At 37.6% G+C, this 22,859-nt stretch overlaps 2 protein-coding genes across 9 annotated transcripts in view; one reads left to right on the top strand and one right to left on the bottom strand.

The window, feature by feature from the left end:
* The window catches only part of RNF146 (ring finger protein 146), a 32,610-nt gene extending 25,090 nt beyond the window's left edge, over positions 1–7,520 (top strand). For 3 of the 5 annotated variants that reach the window (XM_075554588.1, XM_075554590.1, XM_075554585.1), the window contains one exon: positions 5,052–7,520. In XM_075554588.1, coding sequence (XP_075410703.1) covers positions 5,053–6,114 — 1,062 coding nt within the window. In that variant the 5' untranslated portion in view covers position 5,052 and the 3' untranslated portion in view covers positions 6,115–7,520. The remainder of the gene's footprint in view (positions 1–5,051) is intronic. The other 2 variants (XM_075554586.1, XM_075554587.1) reach the window with 1 other exon arrangement.
* A 460-nt stretch (positions 7,521–7,980) lies between these two features.
* The window catches only part of ECHDC1 (ethylmalonyl-CoA decarboxylase 1), a 30,121-nt gene continuing 15,242 nt past the window's right edge, over positions 7,981–22,859 (bottom strand). For all 4 annotated transcript variants that reach the window (XM_075554583.1, XM_075554581.1, XM_075554582.1 and 1 more), the window contains exon 6: positions 7,981–9,691. In XM_075554583.1, coding sequence (XP_075410698.1) covers positions 9,283–9,691 — 409 coding nt within the window. In that variant the 3' untranslated portion in view covers positions 7,981–9,282. The remainder of the gene's footprint in view (positions 9,692–22,859) is intronic.

The following is a 22,859-nucleotide window of genomic DNA, read 5'->3' as shown; positions in this document are numbered from 1 at the left end:
CTTGAGTTTTCCCATAGAGCTGCCCTTAAAAGCTGTGTTCAACATCACAAAAGTTCTGCCACATTTTTCTTGAGCAGGAAACAAAATTTCACAGCTGCACGCTGTTCTCTTAAATTGGCCATCACAAAAAAACAAAACAAGGTTGCAGCGAAACTGCTTTTACGAAAAAATGCACTGAAATTCACTGTGGCCAGAGAGAACCTTACCATGGGACACCACTGGGTACACTAACTTAGAGGGAGTTGCTTGATGCTCACTTAATGGGGAAAATGCATATTACAAAAGTGGACCCTTTTTTGTTTTTTGAGGGGTACCCCTTCATCTTCTGTTTTAAGGTACAGTATCTTGGAAAGTAAGGTAATGGTTAATCTCTGACATGCCTCAAGTGCCTAACATATATTCTACTTAATTAAGATAGAACTTTCCATTGGTAGGAAAAAGTTATTGCACATTGTTGGTTTATATAGCCTTCAAGATTATAGTAAGGAAAAAAAAAAGATTATAGTAAAGGGAGGGAGTGTGTTTGGGTGGGGGCAGTGGGGAGCTGACACCAAGGGCTCAATAGAAAGTAAATGTCTAGAAATTGATGGCAACATATATACAAATGTACTTGCTACAGTTGATGTATGGATTGTTACAAGAGTTTGTAAGAGCCCTCACTAAAATGTTTTTTTTTTAATATGTAGTAAAGGAAAAGTTGAAAAGGGTTTGGAAAGTAGTATTTCAGTAATCAGTTCTTTGATATGATGTGCTATTTCCTTTTTTTTTTAAGATAACGGGGGATCTATTCAAAAATAATCCGTCAGTTTTGAAACATATCTATTATGTAAGGAACCAAGCAGACAGGGGAAAAAAAACAATAAAATGGACTGGTGTTTGGTTCCACAGATAAAAGATGAGACTGTTCCCTAAACAGCCTTAGAAGTTGAGTTTCTTCACTCCCTCCCTCCCTCACTCACTCACTAATTTATTCACTATTCACTCTCTTACTAATTCACTCACTCACTCACTCACTCACTCACTCACTCACAACAAAAAAGAAGTTGAGTTAGTTAATTGTGCCAACCTGGCCAATAAACACATGTGGGGTTAAATGAAGGGTGGAGGGATAAATGGCTCAGTTTCTCTTGGATCTCTTGCTTTGTGATGGTTGCACCAGGGTGTAGCTGCCTTGGCCAGTTCCCTGCTTCAACTGACAGGGCTCACTTCCTGCAAGACATCCCTGAGGAAAAGTCACATGAACCTACCCCAATGTAGCCCTGGGTGCTGGAGCAGCCGTTGAGACCCCTGCCAGCACTGAGATGCTTACACATTCACTGGCTTGACTTTCCTCCTGCACATACATGCATTTTTGCATGTATTTTGTGAGTCATTGCATGTATTTTGTGAGATGGAGGAAGACTTTGTGGATTGGTGTCAGAAATATGAGTTAATATTGGTTTTGTGGACTTGGGCAGCACTGGGTTGGGATGTTTTATTGATGTGCACTGAACCTTTATATAAAACTCATATACATGAGTTTCTGTGGATTTGTTTCTCTAAAGTATCCAGAGTAACCCATAAGTTGGCATGGTGGTTCTACTATGTTCAGTAGTTGCTATGAGTCGTAATCAACTCAGTGGCAATGAATCTGATTCTTGAGTTTTATATGATTAAAGTCCAAATAAGTATTGTTTTTCAAATTGTGATTAGTGTAAACTTTTTTATTAACAATATCTTTTGTAACCATGAGACCATTTTTGAGCATGTGATCTTCGAAAAGAATAAAGATCCTTTTTAAAAAGTGTTAAATTCTAAATTAAACTTTAAATAAGTTGTATTTAATACAACAGAATTAACTGGTACAGATTGTTACTCACATTTAAATGCAAATTCATGGTTTCCAATTTACTGCATGTTTATTTTCATACTTAACAGTGTGTATCGAAGTCATCTTTAGATCCAATCATTAATATGTAATTGTATGAATCATAAAGGCAAAAACTAATTCCACTGCCATTGAATGGATTATGACTCTTAGAGACCCTACGTAGGGTTACCAAAGTTGTAAATATTATGGGAACAGACAGCCTCATCTTTCTTTAGGAGGAGCTGCTGGGCTTGATCCACTAATTTTATAATTAGCAGTCCAATGCTTACCCAACAGCACTACCACTTTTGTAGGGGCGTTTAATAAATGTTTATATGAATTGATGAGACAAAAGTAGTTATAAACTTTAGGTCAGTGTTTCAGCTTGTTAGAATTAGTTTGATAAATTGTTTCTTTTTTGTTTTTTGTCTCCTTTTCAGGTCAACTTTGATACTCAGTTCATTTTCTTGCTATAGTAGTGCTACACAATGTAACTCTATACAGCCATATTGATTACAATGATTATGGGAGACTCCTTCATATACACTTTGTATCCTGATCTGCAGATAAGGATGTTTAGACCAAGAGTTTAAGTGTCCAAGAGCAAGAACACATGACTAATACGGAGATTAAGGCCTAAGTTTTGATATCTTGTTTATTATTGGTTTCATTGTGTTAATCATACTACAATGAATTAGCATCCCTCATTTGGTTTGTAGCAATGTATATTTTTTCCTTATTCAGTGTGTATCTCCAGAATGGATCTTTAGGTTAACCAAGAGAATTTCCATACATCTTAAAGGATTTAAAGTAAAATCTTATAGGGTTTTAACATGTTAAAATTAATATTATTTAAATTCTCATACAATAAGGTACCCAATAAATACCAGATAAAAGCTCCGTGTATTGGAGCCTTCATAGTACATTTTCCCTGCTAGGCAAGCATCAAGCAAGTCACTCTGAGTTAGTGCACCCAGTGGTGTCATCTGGGAAGGTTCTCTTTGCTAAGTGAATTTTTTCATAAAAGTAGTTTCACTAAAACCTCGGGTTTTTTTGTGATGGCCAATTTAAGAGAACAGTATGTGGCTGTGAAATTTTGTTTCCTGCTCAGGAAAATGCCACAGAAACTGTTGGGATGTTGAATAGAACTTATAAGGACAGCGCTCTGGGAAAAACTCAAGTGTACAAGCACTTTTCTTGTTTCAACAAGGGTGAAATGTTGATTGATGATAAACCTTGTTCTGGACATCCATCAACTTCCCTAGTGGATGAATGTCAACCCATAGAGCATTTGAAGTTGGTTCCCCAGGCCAGACTGTTATTCAAGCTTTCTATTTGGCGGTTCTGAAAAGATTGCTTAACAGTGTATAACAAGAAGGCCGGATTTGTGGCAGCTGGGGATCTGGTTTTGCCACCATGACAATGCACACCCCCCCCCCCCCCCACGCAGCCATCTCTGTGTGCCAGTTTTGGCAAAAAGAACAGCATGCCTCTCTCGTCCCCACACACCTGACTCCACTCCACGCAACTTTTTGTTGCTGTGAATGCAGAGGGATCCAAAAGGACAGCAATTTGACGAAGTAAAAGAGGTGAAGAAAAAAATGAGGGAGGTGCTCTCAGCCATCCAAACAGATGAGTTTGAAAACTGTTTCCAAGATTGGAATTGCAGAGTTGACAAGTGTAGTAAGTGTAATGGAGAGTACTTTGAAGGTGATAAGGTGGTTTTAAACAAAAAACAAAAAACCTTGGGTACCACCTCGTATGTATCATTATTACCAAACCACTGCTGTCAGGTTGATTCTGACTCCTCTGGCAGTCTGTACAGGGACTTCTGAGGCTGGAAATTCTTTTGGAAGCAGGTAGCCATACCTTTCTCCCATGAATTGGATAGTGGGTTTGATCCACTCTTTTGGGCAGTTAGCAGTATGAATTATTCACATATACATGACTGCTTTTATCTGCCAGATCATGTAGTAGATTCGGTGGAGTGTAATCAAAAGAAACAGCATGCCTGTGAGGGTAAACAGCAGTTTGCTTGGAGGAGCTGGGGCATAGGAGGTAAGGATAAAGTGTTCTGTATAGGAGGAAAAAAAACCCCACTGTGATTGGAGGAAGTAGCTCGTGTAGCTGGAAACTTGACTGAAGGGGAATTTCATGTGAGATGAAACTGGAATGGGAGACCTTAGAGAGCACACAGATCCTATTATTGATTTTGGTGTATCTTAGAAATGTAACCTTTTATCTAAGGATGTATGGCTTTACTGAACAAAAGACTTCTATAGTAATTTAATAAAAAGTGCTTGCATCAAGGCCCTAGGGATGGTCTCCAAACAAAACCTCTGCCATTGAGTTGATGCCAACTCATAATGGCCCCATATAGGACAGTTTCTGAGACTGCTGACTAGATTAGAGAGCCTCATCTTTCTTCCACAGAACAGCTGATGGTTTTTAACTGCTCAGCATGTGGTCACAGCCCATTGGGCCACAGGGGCTTGTTAGGGATACTTAAAAGAGATAAAATTACAAGCCTTAATGATATTTGGATGGAGATAAATGGGAGAACTTCCATGGATGATTTGTATGTTTCTGGTTTGGGTAAGTAATAGTGTTACCGGGGAACTTAGCTGGGACAAGAAGGAAGTAGATCAAGCAATTGAGTTTTGGAATTTTGAAGGCATCTAGATGATATCTGAATTAGGTGATTGAAAATATAGGTGTAGGGATAAATAAAAGGAGACATCGGAACTATGATAGGAATTTGTGAGTTATTTATAGATAGGTAATAATTGTATTACCGTATGTAAGATGTGTTTATCTTAGCTATAAAATGATTTAGAAAACAGACAACCAAGAAAAGTCCTTTAGGATCTTGTTTCATGGAGAGAGGGACTGATCAATTATGTCAGAAATTACTTTTTATGCCAGTGTTTTCAGATGCACAGCAAAGGTAGAGAATTTCGAGGATATTAGCATTGCATGAATTTCATAGTCTATTTGTCATATATTATATAAGAACTCATGTTTTTTAAATATTTACTTGGTAAAGAATTGTTTTTCCCTTTTATATTTGTTTCCCCAGTCTAGTGTGTTGGTTTATATTTGTGCTTACATAAGTGCTTTAAACTGCTTCCTATATTATTGAATTTAAAATATTAAGGCAGTTAAGGCACTGTTCTAATATTAAATGTTTTCTCTTTCATAGGATGGCTGGCTGTGGCGAAATTGATCACTCGATAAACATGCTTCCTACAAATAGGAAACCCAACGAGTCCTGTTCTAATACCACACCTTCTCTAACTGTCCCTGAATGTGCCATTTGTCTACAAAGCTGTGTTCACCCAGTCAGTCTGCCTTGTAAGCATGTTTTCTGCTATCTGTGTGTAAAAGGAGCTTCTTGGCTTGGAAAGAGGTGTGCCCTGTGTCGACAAGAAATTCCTGAGGATTTCCTTGACAAGCCAACCTTGTTGTCACCCGAAGAACTGAAGGCAGCAAGTAGAGGAAACGGAGAATATGCTTGGTATTATGAAGGAAGAAATGGGTGGTGGCAGTATGATGAGCGTACTAGTAGAGAGCTGGAAGACGCTTTTTCCAAAGGTAAAAAGAGCACTGAAATGTTAATTGCTGGGTTTCTGTATGTTGCTGATCTTGAAAATATGGTTCAATATAGGAGAAATGAGCATGGACGTCGCAGGAAGATTAAACGGGATATAATTGATATACCAAAGAAGGGAGTAGCTGGACTTAGGTTGGACTGTGACTCTAATACTGTAAACCTAGCGAGGGAGAGCTCTGCTGATGGCGCGGACAGTGTGTCAGCACAGAGTGGACCCTCCATTCAGCCTCTAGCATCATCTACTGTGAGGCCACTAACATCAGTAGATGGTCCGTTAGCAAGCCCTGCAACACCATCCCCCGATGCAAGCACTTCTCTGGAAGACTCTTTTGCTCATTTGCAACTCAGTGGAGACAGCATAGCTGAAAGGAGTCACAGGGGTGAAGGAGAAGACCACGAATCTCCATCTTTAGGCAGGGTACCCGCGCCAGACACCTCCATGGAAGAAGCGGAGTCAGACGCCAGTAGCGACAGTGAAGACGGCGCCGCATTTGCTGCACAGCACTCCTTGACCCAACAGAGACTTGTGGCTCCGAATGCAAACCAGACAGTATCTGATCGATCCGGAAATGACCGACCAGTAGCAGGTGGTGGAACAGTGAGTGTCAGATCCAGAAGGCCTGATGGACAGTGCACTGTAACTGAGGTTTAAACCAGTCTTCAACTCACACTCAAGGTTGAAATGGTTCTCTGTAAATTTCTGCCCACGTAGCATTATACTCATCCCTAGTAGTGCATTGTTGGGGTGGGAAGGGGTATGGGAATGATAGACCTTAATTAAAATGTCTAACAAGCCCCTGAGAAATTTATTTAATGAAAGGAACTTGAGTATGAATAATGAGAGCTGTTTAGTAATAACCCAGTTTTCTTGAGGTGTGTTCATTTTATAGTGTTTTGCTTACTTTCTTTAGTTTTTTTGGCCAGGTGTATATTATCCGTGCATTAACAGTCCTCATCTGATTCTTGCATTGTCTTACTTTTCTGCATGAATTGACAAAATTACTAAAAATTGGCACCTATAACATATTTGGTATCAGTATGAGCAGGAAGCTTATTAATGTGAGAATAGATGTGAATTTGGGATTTTAAAATAACCATTTTACTGTAGTCTCTGAAATGGTGATGTAAAGAAAACAGCTAATAAGTTTCAGAATCCTTTCTGTAACAATTCATTGTGTTTCCATAGGCTTTGCTGTCTAATCCTTGTAGTTTGAGGTTTCCCTGGATCCACACTTTTCTTTTTGATTACAAAATTTATAATTTAATAAATACTACAGTTTACCAAAAAGAATTCGTCTTTTGTTTGAGTCTGGAAAGCAGATGAAAAACAATTTTGCTAAGTTTATACAATAGTGGTGGGTTTGAATTGGTCTTGGTCAGCTGAAATTGTTACCTGCTCTGAAAAGTTTTATTTCATAATAAAGGATAGATACTTGGGCCTAATCTATAGGTATATATGTGGATATGAAATTAAAGCCTAAGACATTCTATGATGCTCACCTTCCCGACACAGCTGCTGAAGACAAAATGGGTGCATAAGTAAATCTGGTGAAGAAAGCTGATGGTGCCCAGCTATCAAAAGATGTAGCGTCTGGGGTCTTAAAGGCTTGAAGGTAAACAAGCGGCCATCTAGCTCAGAAGCAAAAAAGCCCACAAGGAAGAAGCACACCACCAGCCTATGTGATCACAAGGTGTTTGTTGAAGGGATTAGCTATCAGGCATCATCAGAACAAAAAATCTTAGCATAGTGGAGGGGGGGGGGAGGAGTGGAGACCCAAAGGCCATCTGTAGGTCTCTTGGAGATAGCCTTGCAGAGGGGGCTTGGGGAGGAGATGAGCCAGACAGGGTACGATGTAGCAACGATGAAAAATATAACTTTGCTCTAGTTCCTAAATGCATCCCCCCCCCAAAAAAAAATCATAATCCCAATTCTACCTTGCCAGTCTTGCTAGACCAGAGGATGTACACTGGTACAGATAGGAATCAGAAACACAGGGAATCTAAGGCAGATGATCCCTTCAGGACCAGTGACGTGAGTGGAGATAATGGGAGGGTGGAGGGAGGGTGGGTTGGAAAGGGGGGCCAGATTGCAAGGATCTACATGTGACCTCTTCCCTGGGGGATGGACAACAGAAAAGTGGGTGAAGGGAGACGTCGGACAGGGCAAAATATGACAAAATAATTTATAAATTATCAAGGGTTCATGAGGGAAGGGGGAGCGGGGAGGGAGGGGAAAAATGAAGACCTGATGCCATGGGCTTAAGTGGAAAGCAAATGTTTAGAGAATGATGAGGGCAATGAATGTACAAATGTGCTTTCTACAACTGATATATATATATATGGACTGTGATGAGTTGTATGAGCCCCTAATAAAATGATTTTAAAAAATTAAAGGCTAGAGCCTGAAATTTCACAGGTGACAGTCTAGACCAGAGATGATTTATTTTCAATACGAATCTTTGTTAATCTGCATATTAAAAGTAGATACAAACTCACTGTACACAAATGTGAACCACAAAAGCCATTTTTATTTGGTAGTTTTATAACCTATGGTGACATAATGTGCATGGCATTTATCTGGTAATCTGGCATATTGGCTCGGGGGAGAAGAAAAAGCTTTTAAACATTTTCAGATATGAATTTAATGCTATGATGAATAAAAACTAAGCTACTTTGGAATTATCTTTACCCTTTGTTAGATGGTTAGGGTTGTGACAATCCTTTGACAACATTCATTTTTCAAAAAGTCTGTTACTGAGATGGTCAATAACTTTTAGAGCTAAGTATAAACGATGTTATTTTTCAGAAAAAAACCTGATCAAATATAAATGTGTTACTTGATATTGAATCTTTAAAGTCTTCCTACATGATTTGATGCAAATTACTTTAAAACAACATAAACAAACAAAAAAAACAACATAAACAGTCGTAAAAATGTCAGCAGCTGTGCTGTTCAATTCGTTTCCAACTCACTTCATCTACCTTGTGTGTGTGGCAGCAGTGTCACTTCATCGCACAATGAAAAAGCTGAGTTTTCCAACGTAGACTGTCAGGTGAACCTCTAAACTTTTAACAGCCATGTATATTAACTGTTGGTATTACTAAGGAACTGCTAAATTCCTTCCATTTGGTGGCTATCGTGTAGGAGAGAATTTAAAATAGGAATTTCCTAAAAATTTAAGGCTCCAGATTTATAGTGGAGGAATTTGTGTGTGAAGTAAGGCTATATAAAAAACTACTCGGTTTAGAGTAGAAAATGACAACCACCAGCATACCTATTACTTTCTTTTCCCCCTGAACACACTCTTACTTTTAGCTGCAAGTTCACTCACATATTAATAAGGGCAAATAATAAAATAAGGGCAAATTAATAAGGGAAAATAACGTAAGGAATTTTGTGTAGAAGCTACTTCTAAAAATTTTTTAGTTATTGGCTGAGAACTACAGGAATGTGAGGATGGCAATATTTTTTTAGCTAACAGTTGTATACAAGGAAGCTTCTAAAATTTATAAACAAGTGAAATTAAAAAGATGAAAATTTCCCCACAAACAAAGCCCCAATCAAATGTTCCAAATTACATGGTAAATATGAGGCTGCTTCAGAAAGTTCATGGAACTATTGAAGGATCTTTTTATTCATGAACTTTTTGACGCCCTTTTTGGACAAATGAACTGAAAACTACACCAGAATAAAGTTACCAAAAACATTGTTAGAAATAAATGTGAACATTACTACTAGTCTTCAAAGTAATTCTACCATTGAATTTTTATACATAGTAACCACTGGAGCTTTTCTTGTCATACTTCACCTTTTGTAAAACTATTTGTTAAATTTCTCTCTTTTAGCAATTGCTGCTAGATTTGCAGGTCCACCCCAGACTGTTTCTAAAAGATCTCTTTCTTTCTCTAATGCCTCCTCTAAGCATAACTCTTTGACTGAAGAAACAGACAGTTTCAATGTTCTAATGACTTCTGGTGGCCCTTTGATAAACTGCTGTAGCCATTCTTGTGCCTCTTCTAGAGATTGAGTTGCATCTTTAGACTGTAAGACCTCTTCAACCATTCCTATATTCAAAGCTTTTTGGGGATCCAGTTTGAGGGCCCCAGTTAACACCTTGAGAGCTTGTCTACTGCCGATTATTTCAACCAGCCGAGTTGTGCCACCCCAACTTGGTATTATACCCATCTCCTTATGGACAAATCTGATCTCACTTTCTGGAGTCATTAACCTGAAAAAGAAAAACAAAACACAACCAACCTTAATAGCACTTATATATACCTCCACATGCACACACACACACACTCATGTGCATACTTAAGTATGTATAGGCTTCAAAGTTTGGAAAATTCCATGCGCTTTCAATCCCATTATTCTATCTTCAGCCTCCTATATTTAACAAACACGTCCAAGACCAAAGGATTCCTGGTGCCACAGTGGTTTTACACCATGGACTCGTAACTTCAGTGCCGGCAGAATCCACCAGCCACTTCAAGGTAGGTTTTCTGATCATATAAAGATGTACAGACTCAGAAACCAATGACAATTTTACTCCGTCCTATGCGGTCAGCTATTAATCTGAATTGACCTAGTGCCAATGAAATGTTTTGTTCCAATGCAAGGCGTTGGGAGACTGCAGGAAGAGCTGATATAAAATCTGTTTGTCCAGAAGGAGAGAAGCCACTAAACAATATGCCAGTGGTGATAATGCTAGAAAGAAAGGGGGAGAAAAAGGCAAGGAGCCAGGCATTATCTGTGTTGGGGCATGCTCTTTTAGACCGAGAAGGACACTGAATATGTGAGCAACTACCTGAGGACGTGAACCATGCAGAGAGGTTTTGGAGGGGAGTGGGGGGAGGGTTGAGGGTGATGTCAAAGAGGAAAGTGAACTTCTTAAGTGTCTGTGTAACAGGCCAAGGTTGTAGTAATAGAGAGTAATGAGGGTCGAAATCAAAACACACAGGCCTTAGCAAAGAATTTAGATTTAATTTTAAACCGTGAAAACTTTAGAAAAGGTCTAATATCTTTCTTGTTCTATTCAGTGAAAATTTCTTAGCATTAACATAAGGTGACCAGATTTTAACATTGGTAAAGCTGGGCACCATTGACGGGGGTGGGGGGAGGGTGGTTCTTCATAAAAAATTTGGTCTATATGGAGCAACAAAAATTTTCATAGAATGCAAAAATAGTATTGTAATATATATTTTAAAATTTCAACATAAGTACAATTTACAAATATAATACATTAAAAAGTTAGGTATAGTATTTTATTCTTTGGCATATTTTCTCATTTGAGTGAAATTTTTTAGTAGACAGCTGTTGTCATTTAAAAGGTCATGAAATTTTTTACAAGAATTTGTTAACTTATATTTCACACATAAAATGGCTTTCAAAGTCTCAACACTTAATTGTGATTTTTCTGATGTCCACACTTTATTTACTGTAGAAAAAAACGCAGTCGTAGAATTAGTTCCTGGTAAGGACAGCGTGTATTTCACTTTTAGTGTACTACTGTACGGAACATGGTTTGTTACAAAATGATGAAATATTTCTAAACATTTGTTCTCTATTGTGATTTTTGCTGATGCCCAAGATTTAACCTTTTCCATATCAATATATTTTTAAATAATATCTCATTAAAAAGATCATTTTTCAGAAATATTACTATATGGGAAATTTTGAGTAATACAATTGAATGATTTTACACATCATTCCAATTAAGTTCTTGTTTTAATGTAACTAAATGAAAATGTTCAATTACTATAGAACATGATTCATGATATCTGCATGATTTATTGCACCTTGTTCTTCTAGCTGGCTTATATTATTACGGATAGCTAACAGAAGAAAATTATTTTCTAACCGCTCTTGACATAAACATTTTAGATTATTAACTTCATTTGCTACTTCGATTACTGAAATTTTGTCACCTTCAATAAGTTTTATAGCATTTTGAAAAAGAGCTGCTTGATTGTGTATAAACTCTAGCCAAATTTTTGAAGATTCTTTTTCAAAAAAACTCTTCTAAAATTCTAGGACATTTATCCTGTGATAGAAAGTAGGATTTCAAAGGATCGTACATTTTCAAAATTCTTTTGACAGCTGGCAAAAGAGCTAACCAGCGCATTTTACTGTATCCAAGTGTTTTCTGATATTCGACTTTCACAGTTTCACAAAATTCTTTAAGCATTTCAACGTACAGTGTATATATAAGGAATAAATATATTTTAATAACAATATTTTCCACATCTACAGGCAACTAATCAGCAGCTGTTTGAATGGCATTATGTGTTATGTATGTTTCCTTCCCATTCTCCCACCGTTCCCTAACTTGTGCATTCTTTCCAAAAATTGGGACTTTTTAAAAATGGTACGGACGTGGGACAAATTGTTAAAAATCGGGATGTCTGGTCACCTTAATTTAACAGCATATCACAGTTTTGGAACCCTGCGGGAGCACTGAATTAAGTGTTGGACTGCCAATCTGTAAGGTTGGCAGTTAAAATCTTTCTGCTACTTCATGGGGAAAAGATGAGGCTAACTGCTCTTGGAAAGATCTAGACTTAGAAACCCAGCGGAGCACCTCGGCGTTGTCTTACAGGGTTGCCATGAGTTCGATTCAATTCTGGCAGTGGCTCTGTTTTAATGAGCTTATACTATTTGTTAAGGAGCACTGGTGGCACAGTCGCTAAAGTGCTTGACTGCTAATTGAAAGGACAGCAGTTCAAACCCATCAATTGCTCCACAGGAGAAAAATGAGTTAGTTGGCTTCTGTAAAGATCATGGAATACCTAAGGGGCCATTCTATTCTTCTCTAGGGGGGGGGGGTCTAAGGAGGTAGAATCAAGCAATTTTTTTTTTAATACCAATTGTTTCAGGAATTTTATTGACTAATCCTTCCAGAACCTTATGACATAAGTACAATACTATTGTTATCCTCATTTTACAGACTGAGAAACATGTTAAATAACTTACAAGGCCACACAGTGTATGACAACCAGGACTGAAATTAGACAGCTTAGCTTCATTTTGTGTGCTCTGAACCTCCAATGAGTTGAATAGTAAAGGAGAGGTAACAATTTGGAAGCCATAGCAGCAGGCTTTACATTTGCCAGGTAAGAATTTGTATAGTATAAACATCCATCAAGGCTGTATTATTTAGGGAATGCTGTCAGTTTTAATAGAATTGTATGCTTTCAAGAGATGTTTTTATTATGTCAAACCTTCTAATTTGGGCCAAATGCATGGCTGAATTTTATTTTTTAGGAAAAGTTAACGCATTCAAATCACTAATTGCAAAACTAAACTGTAAGTGGGTTTGGTTTTCCACAAGCTCAATGTTCCACTGGCCCAAAGCACAGCAAATAGATTCTTTGACCTTTTAAACAGAAGTATCCCAATAAAAACATCCCACACCTCACAAAAGACTATCAACCCTCTATAATTGTTTTCTTGATTGCTATGTATTCTTACAAGGGAAACTTATGCCTCATTATGAAAAATTACTTTTGGGGTGAATACCATGATGATAGACATTTTCAATTTAGATTTTAAACGGGAAGGAAGAATAAAGGTCTAAGAATCTTAATCCCACAATTATGACAGGGGTACTGCTTTCTTGGAATAAACAAACAATGTCAAAAAAATTTTAAGTGAATAAAAGTTCCAGAAATAATGTCTGATAGCCCCAGTGATAGGAATGTTTTTCATAATGAACCTAACCCTGAGATACTAGTCAGAAAAAACTATATGTTACGGTTATAAATTATATTCTGGAATCTATCTATACTGATTTTGGTTCAGAACTATGTTACAGTAGAAAGTAAAAGGATTGTATTAAATAGAGCAAACTGATTTGAAAACAGCTAAACCTAAAAGACAAACCAATCTGTCTTGTAAGAAGTATGGCCAAAGGGTTTTTTATAGGTAAGGATGGGGAGATTTCGTCTTACATTGGACATGTCAAGAGAGACCAGTCCCTGGAGAAGGATATCATGTTTGTTACAGTAGAGGGAGGGGCAGCAAAAGAGGAAGGTCCACAAGGAGCTAGATTGACCACACCGCTGCAACAATGGCGCAAGCATCAGACCAACTGTGAGGGTGGTGCAGGGTCAGTTAGGTCTTTCTGTTGTACTTAGGGTCACTATGGGTCGGAACTGACTGGATGGAACCTACCAAGAACAAAACCTAAAAATTGGTTAAAGTCCTAAATGTTGGGGTAGCATATAGATGATATTATCAAAACAAAAGTTATCTATGTGGGCATATATTTATATTTGGACATCTCTTTAAAGAAATGCCTTATCCTCCCTGTACCACATGGTATGGTCCTTATTTTACAATGTGAAGGAGGGTGTTTGAATCTATCTTTAGAGCTCTGACTTTTTTTTTTTCAATAACTGGTGTGACCAGACTCTCATCCATCCTTTATACAGCAATGTCCCGGGTTTGTATACTGATACATATTTAACATATTAATATACAAACTATAGAAAACTTTTACATTTCCAAATAAAGGTAGAAATGATACTGCATTCAGATGTCTACACATTTGAAATTTTTATTTTATAAATGTGCAATATATTTAAGTAAAAGCACAAGATTAACAACAAATTGGATGCCATGAATTAAAGTTTGGGATTATTTAGGATGAGAGATTGTGAGTCCTTTTATTTAGAGTGCATATTCAATGGTAATGATTCACTGTGCTTACATTAGAATATAAAATTATATGATTAGCAACACCTCTGACCATAATATCTTAAGAAATTTCTTGGTACCTTTGCCCTCCCATTTTCTACCTATCATACATATTACATTATCAGAAATGTGAGGAATGAGCCCAAAGATTATCCCCATAATCTCACCTTTAATTTCCTACTCTCAACTGACTAGCACCAATGTCTGTCAAGAAACTGCCAGAGGAACAAAGTTAGTGGTGAAAACAGTTATTTTTATGTGGGTAGTAAAATGGAAGAGGAAATGTCTATGATTTCATATTAATATTCAGTTAAATAATCCTAAGCACGGCTATTATCAAGTTAGATGGAAGGGATATGAGTATGAGTACTGTGCATAAGTTTTATTATGCCATTATAAAATATAAGAATAGCTACCTACAATCAGCTCTCTTGGAACAAACATGTTTACAGCTCTTTTTCTTTGTAATATACCTTGAACTAATGGGTAACATCTGGAAATGCTAATACTTAGGGCAAAGGGTTATTTATATTCATGAAAATTATGTAAGAGATTGGAAAATAGAAAGGCAGATTCTAAACTGCAGGGTTGAGAATTGTTTTAAGAGGACGGCGCAAGAATAATGTCTTCTATACTCTTATGTTATATACCCATCTAAATAAATATATATAATCATAAATGTCCTGGTTTTGTTTCTCTAGAGAACCCTAACAAAGTCACTGACTCAATTCTAAGAAAAATTAGGGAAAAAAATACAGTACATGTATACTGAAGGACTATTTTAATCTAAGTTGCTGCTTTTAATGTTGATGTAAAGCCACTAAATGTAAATTATATATTACATCCTAATTTTATAAATAATTCAAAAATTGATGTACTTTTATAATTATCTTAGCAAATAGAGCAAAATGTTAGCTACTCATCTTTGGAGGGTGGCGGTTTTATTTTACAAATTTTGTATTTTTAAGATAATCCTAAAATAACAACAACTCATTGTTATCAAGTCGATTCTGACACATAGTGACCCTATAGAAGTGCCCCTTTGGGCTTAGGAAACTAAATCTTTACAGGAGCAGGGATCCTCCTCTTTCTCCTACAGAGAAGCTGGTGAACCACTTGTGGTTAGCAGCGCCATCTCTAGTAACCTGCCTGCTACACCACCAGGGCTCCAGTAAGACATCCGAGCACCAGCTAGTTAATAAGTGATTCAAGGATGAACAATGTCAGCATTATCTCAGGTCCTAACCCATATCTATTAAATAAGAATCTACATTTTAACAGTATCCAAATATTATCCACATTCACTGTAATGTGCACATAAAATATAACATTGTTTCAAAACTATCAATACCTGTATCTGTTAGCTGTTACCAGCACAAACTTAACTGCTTAAAATAATACCTACATATCTCAGTCCTTTCAGAAGTCTTGGTATAAAGTGACTCAGCTGGGTGTTCTGGTTAGTTTCTGTCTTAGTCACTGGGTATTCTCTTCAAGGCTAATGCAGGTGGTTGATAAAATTCAGTTCCCTGTAGTTCTAGGAATGTGGCTCCTGTAGGCTTTCAGCCAGTGAGGCTTGTTTTCATCTTACAGTACTCACATTCATTGGCTCATGGCCTCCTTTCTACATCTTCAAAGCCAGCAATCACAGGGTGAGTCCTACTTCCAATCTGATGTCCCCTCTGCCTCAGCTCTGCTTTTAGGGCTCATGTCATCAGACTGGGTCTATACAGATAATCCAGGAAACTGCCTGTAATTGAAGGCTCAGAACTTTGAAATTCATACTGCCATTTTAATGCAACATCACCTAACTGTGGAGCATAGTGTGTGGGCATAATTTTTGGAGGAGGCATTATTTTACCTATCACACCACCTAACATTTTGAACTTACTTAAGCATAACAACTAGGTTTCATCACCACCCTGTTCCATCCTTCTATCACAACTAGATAATGTTGGTCAAACATTTAAGGATTCTTTTTACTTCAGTGTTTTACTAAAGAGTTAAGATTTTATAAGGAGGGCAACTTTGATTTTTAAAAATAATGAAGAGTCTAAGTAAAGTGTAGACATTAACCTGTGTAGTTCCAGAATCCTAGATGTTTATTCCCTGTAATATTTAACATAAAACCAGAATATAAAAGCATGATGGCTCCCTTCTGTTCCTTTAAAGAATAGCAGAGTCTGGAAACTGCCATCTAGTCTACACTGACTTGATTCCCCAGTGGGTTTCCAAGACTGTTTACAGGAGTAGAAAGACCAGTCTTTCTCCCACAGAGCTGCTGGTGGGATAGAGTTGTCAGCCATGAGGATCACAGCCCATGATAGAACCACTACACCCCCAGGACTCCTGCAAAATAGACTACCCGCCCCCCCCCCAAATGGAATTGCACTCAGCAGAGCGGAGCTTTGTAGTACTCATTTTTCCCGATAGAGGAGCGTCATGCAATTCACTGCGTTAGTATACCCAGTAGTATAACCTGGGAAGGTTCTCTCTGATCAATGCATTTTTTCGGAAAAGCAGTCTTGCTCAAACCTTGTTTTTTGTGATGATCAATTTAAGAAAACAGCACGTGGCTGTGAAATTTTGTTTCCTGCTTGGGAACAATGCTATAGAAACTTGTTATGTTGAGCACTGCTTAAAAGGTTAGCACTGTGGAAAATAATCAAGTGTACGATGGTCTTCTTGTTGCAAATAATGAAATGTCGATTGATGACAACCCTTGTTCAGGACGTCCATCAACTTCCCGATCGGATGAAAATGTTGACAAAATTCATGCACTTTTGCTTGAAGACTGATGACGGACCACTGAAGAGGTAGGGACATTATCTGGACTATCTTAGAGCTCAGTTCAGCGAATTTTTTTTTTTTTTAGAGTTGGAATTTTTTTAAAAATTTTTATTTTAACAATTTATTGGGGCTCATACAATTCTTTTCACAGTTAATACATATACATACATCAATTGTATAAAGCACATCTGTACAGTCTTTGCCCTAATCATTTTTTTCTCTTTTCTTCTTTTACATTTTATTAGGGACTCATACAACTCTTACCACAATCCATACATATACATACATCAATTGTATAAAGCACATCCATACATTCCCTGCCCCAATCATTCTCAAGGCATTTGCTCTCCACTTAAGCCCCTTGCATCAGGTCCTCTTTTTTTTCCTCCCCTCCCTCCCCACTCCCCCCTCCCTCATATGCCCTTGGTAATTTATACATCGTTATTTTGTCATATCTTGCCCTATCCGGAGTCTCCCTTCCCCCTTCTCTGCTGTCCCTCTCCCAAGGAAGAGGTCACATGTGGATCCTTGTAATCAGTTCCCCCTTTCCAACCCACTCACCCTCCACTCTCCCAGCATCGTCCCTCACACCCTTGGTCCTGAAGGTATCATCCACCCTGGATTCCCTGTACCTCCAACCCTCATATGCACCAGTGTACAGCCTCTGTCCCATCCAGCCCTGCAAGGTAGAATTCGGATCATGGTAGTTGGGGGGAGGAAGCATCCAGGATCTGGGGGAAAGCTGTGTTCTTCATCGATATTACCTCACACCCTAATTAACCCATCTCCTCTCCTAAACCCCTCTATGAGGGGATCTCCATTGGTCGACACTTGGGCCTTGGGTCTCCACTCTGCACTTCCTCCTTCATTTAATATGATATATACATATATACACATATATACATATACACATATATACACATACATACACACACTTATATCTTTTTTTTTTTTTTTTGCATGATGCCTTATACCAGTTCAGCGAATTTTGACACAAGATTTGAGAATGAAAAGGGTCGCTGTGCCCTGGGGTCTGACTGACCAGGAAAAAGAGTGTCTAGTGGAAACATGCTGTGCTTTGGAAACGACCCAGATTTTTTCCCCCAAGGTCTTACTGGTGATGAGACATGGTGCTATTCTGACGACCCCCAAAGCAAACACCAATCAAGCCAGTGGAAGACGCCATCATCACCTAAGCCCGTAAAAGCTCGTCAGGTGAAACTAAAGATAAAGACAATGCTCATTTGTTTTTTGGCTGTGAGGGAGATAGTGCATTTGGAGTTCATTCTACCAGTTCAGACTGTTGTTAATCAGGCTTTCTCTTTAGAGGTTCTGAAAAGATTGCGTTAACAGTGGGCATCCAAAAAGGCCCAGTTTGTGGCCGACAGGGGACTGGTTTTGCCACCACAACAATACACTTGCTGACACAACCATCTCAGTTTTGCCAGTTTTGGGCAAAAAGCAGCATGCCTCTCCCTTGCCCCGCACACCTTACTCACTTTGATCTCGTCCCGTGTAACTTTCTCAAATGAAGAGGGGCACGAAAGGACAGCGATTTGATGGTGTAAAGGAGGTGAAGGAAAAAAAACAAGGGAGGTGCTGTCAACCATTCAAACAGATGAGTTTGAAAAATGCTGCCAAGAGTGGAATTGCAGATTTGACAAATGTATTAAGTGTAATGGAGGGTACTTTGAAGGTGATAAAATGGTTTTGTGAAAAAAATTACACAGCTATGGGGGTAGAGGGGAATTCCATTTATTTTTTTGGGGGGTACTCCCTCCAATATTTGATCAAAGTCTAATATCCAAATTTTAAAGAGTAATTCTACAACTTTACAAAAAAACGATAACCAATTTTAAGAACGAGTGAAGGTCTTAAACAGACATGTCACCAAGGAGGATATTTTAAACAGCTGATAAGCATATGAAAGATTCTCAAAGCTATTAAGCACTCCTGAATCAAAACCCACTACCATCAGGGAAGTTCTGGCTCATTGTGCCTCTAGGTTTCTGAGATGGTAAATCTTTTACAGGCGCAGACAGCCTCGTCTTTCTTGTCTGGCTCTGAACTGCCATATCTATGGTTGGCTGCCCATTGTCTAACCTGGCACCTCCAGGGAATGCCAATCAAAACCAAACCAAGACATATCTCACCTCCATCAGAATGGCAATGATCAAAAGCGTAGATAACATATAAAAAGTGCTGCTCAGGTTTTGGAGAAATGTTGGTGGCATTTTAAGTTAGCCACCGTGAAAAACAGTTGGAAGGTACATCAAAAAGTTACACACAAAACTACGTTATGACCCAGCAATTTTAAAATTAGATACACAACCAAGAGACCTCACAACAGTGTCATATGAACAGACACTTATGTATAGCAATGTTAACTGCACTGCTAGTCACAACAGCCAAAATAGCCACCAACCGACGAAGAATGGATAAGCAAAATGCATATGTGTACAATGGATTATTACTCAGTCATAAAGAGAAATGAGGCCCCAGTGCATAGCACAACATGGGTGAACTTAGAGGACATTAGGTTGAATGAGATAAATCATTCACAAAGGGCAAGCACTCTACGATACCACTTCTATGAAATAAGCAATCTGCAGAAACAAAGTCGTGGTTGTCAGGGATGAGAAAGGGAAAGAGGGCTTATGCTGAGAATGCACTGAAGGTATGTTAATGAGGGTGGTATAATTAAAAAGGCTAAAAATGGTTTCACAACTTGAATATAGTTATCACTAAATGTGCATGTACAAATTGATGAAATATTTATGTCTTTGTAAACATGACAAAAAAATCAATAATATATACATATTGTAGGATGTTTTAAAATACAAAAAAATATAAAGGAAATAAAATTTCCAGCAATTCTTTATTAAAAAAAAAAAAGACTATTGGCGTAGTGGTTACATGTTAGGCTGTGATCCACAAGGTTGGCAGTTCAAAACTATCAGCTCCTCCTTTAAGTAGTTACAACCTTGGAAACTGACCGGAGCGGTTCTACCTTGTCTTATAGGGTAGCTATTAGTCGGTATTGACTCATCAGCATTGACTCGAATGGCAGCTTTTTCAGTGAATTCTTAAGAGCTCTTTGTTTTTCCCTTCCATATTAATATTTTTCCTAAACATATATATCTTATATAAACATTTTTAAGTAATAGGAATTTATCTTTATATACTGAGAACTTGTACTATTCATTTATGAATTGCCCTAATGTAACCCATACTTCTAGGTTTGGAGATTTCAATTTTTAGAGCTATAATAACAAATCCACATATATATATACATACACACACATACATACATACTAATCATGATTTCTACACCCTTGATTATTTCCTTAAGATAGGTTTTTGTAAGTGTAAGTACTAAGATCAAAGGCCTTTAAAAACTCCAGTAAAAACTCATTGTTTATTATTTTCTGATTTTAGGCTTCTTGATACATCCTAACTATCTCATATACTAGAACGACTGAAAGTGGTCAATGGGTAAATGAGTGCAAGGGGGCACATGAGTATCAAGAGAAAATATAACTCCAAATTACAAAATAAGCTTACAGCTTAGGTGATGTTGTCCAGCAACAGATAAAAGTGAGATGCTATAATAAGTCTACTCAATTATTTTCATCCTAATTAATCTAAAGATGACAAAAATCATGAAAACTTAAAAAAGTTTTGTGAACTTACCTAAGTTCTCTAGAGAAAAATCTAGTACTGAACTAGGTAGCCATCCTCCTCTTTGTAGTCCAGGAATTATATTATCAATGTATAGCTGGCTTTGGCAAATCTAGGTCTAAAATCCGGGGCCTTTTTGTTGGTTTTCAAAGAGTGGCAATTGAACACTAAGCTCATTATGACAAAATGTCATCTTTATAGGTTTGAATAAAGTATAGATGCTTAAGTTTATTGATTTCCTATTTGTTTAACCATGTCTTGCACAGGAATGTGTTTCTGAAGATTCTAAACTGTAAACACTTTGATACACAATCCATACAAAGAAGGTTGTTTCAAATGGCTGACAACCCTAAACACTTTTAGCTTAATGATGTATCTATTTTTATATTATAAACCTGCACTAACCCTTCCAATATTAAAAAATACACTACTTTACTTATCCATATCTAGTAGAATACATGAATTTATGATAACAGAAATGAAACAGACAACTATTAAATATACATGCCCAGGGAATTATCATTCAGACTCAAAAATAGAATATTATTAGCCCACTTTGTGCCAAATCTCAATCATTACCCACTCCCAGGGTATCCAGCATCCTGATTCATTCAAAAAGTTTAATTTTGCCTGTTTTTATACTTTATGTAAACGAAATCATACAGTATATATCCTTTTGTTTGGCTCCCTTTGCTTCACACTATGCTTGCTAGACTCATCCATATTGTTCTAGTTGAAAGAAGACACAATAAAACACATACTGTATGATTCCACTTATACCAAACTTTATAAACATATCCACAAAATCTAATTTAGAGCGAAAGAAAATGATCAGTGGTTTCCATGGGCTTGATGGGGAAGGAAACTGTGCAAACATATTGAGTGACAAAAAGATTCGGTATCTTGACTATGGAAGTGGCTTTGAAGAATCAATGCTGAAAGGGAAAAGCCTACTATTTTTTCCCCTAGCCCCAAACACTACATGCTGTAGCAGGATTAACTTTCTCTGAAAAAGCATCAAACATTTAAGTAACACATATCTACTCTTAGTGTATAGCCCAACAATTATCTTTGCCACGATCAACTGTACAGTAAATGGAAAAGACAAAAAAAGGAAGACAGTATTACCCTTACGCTTGGGAGCCCTCTCAGTGAAATGAGAACTAATGTGTTTGAAAATATGCCGTACGTGACCATGCGGACACGGCTACAAATGAGATAACAGTCTAGGGAGAGCCACAAAGTCTGAGCAATACTACTGTTAGCATGCCGGCTGTGCGATTTAGGTTAAGCAGTGTTTAAAAATCTATATAGGCCTTCTTTAAAGTCATCATAAAGAATAATGGTTTTGTGGTGGCACAATGGCTGAACGCCCTGCTTTTAACTGAGAGGCAGGCCGCTCCAACTCCCCGGCTGCTCCACAGGAGAAAAGACCTGGGACCTGCTCCCACAAAGCTACCAGCCTGGAAGCCCTGAGGGGCAATCCTGTCATACAGGGCACAGCCATAAACGTTTAAGAGAGAGTTTCATTTCACACACAGAAACTGAATCTTAGAGAAATTAAATAGTTCTCACTCAAAATCAAGGAGACAAAAGTGACAATTGGCACTGAATCTCTCTGACTCCAAGGTTCTTTGGTAGCTTGCCTTTCTGTCCCCAATTATGCTTTTCATATTACCATGCACAATATAAAGAGGCTCATGTATATGAGTCATTAGAGATCAAAGAGAGCTAGACTGGTTCTCTTTAGACCTGAATCATAAAGGTCAGGAGTAATACCAGGAAAGCAATTTTTGAACACAACGAAAACTTTATTTAAGTCTACGAAATGGCACTCTGACAACATTTACAGTGATTATAGGGATTGCAAGTGCTATTGGTTCCAAATAATTTTCTATAACTTTATGCCCTTCTCTTCCCCAAAGTCCCTAATTTTACTACATGTCATGTAAAGACATAAAATGGGTATTAGAAAACCTCTTTTTACTGGAAAAAGTTCAGCTACAGCAGTTCTCTTCCGTCACATTCTTTCTCTTACCCAGTTGTTTACTTTTCTTTGTATAATTCTTTTCAATCTTAAAGTTCTATACTTTTTAGTACTCATCTAGCATGTATTTATTTTATTCAAAATAATTTTGTTATTTTTTGAGAAGCATAATAAAGTAATGGTAATAGTAAGGTACTATACTAGACTGAATTTATATTTTTAATCATAAGACAAAAATATT

The sequence above is a fragment of the Tenrec ecaudatus genome, chromosome 7 (genome assembly GCF_050624435.1).
Source record: "Tenrec ecaudatus isolate mTenEca1 chromosome 7, mTenEca1.hap1, whole genome shotgun sequence".
Lineage (NCBI taxonomy): Eukaryota > Metazoa > Chordata > Mammalia > Afrosoricida > Tenrecidae > Tenrec > Tenrec ecaudatus.
The sequence above is the reverse complement of the archived record's forward strand: the minus strand, read 5'-3'. Positions and strand labels throughout refer to the sequence as shown.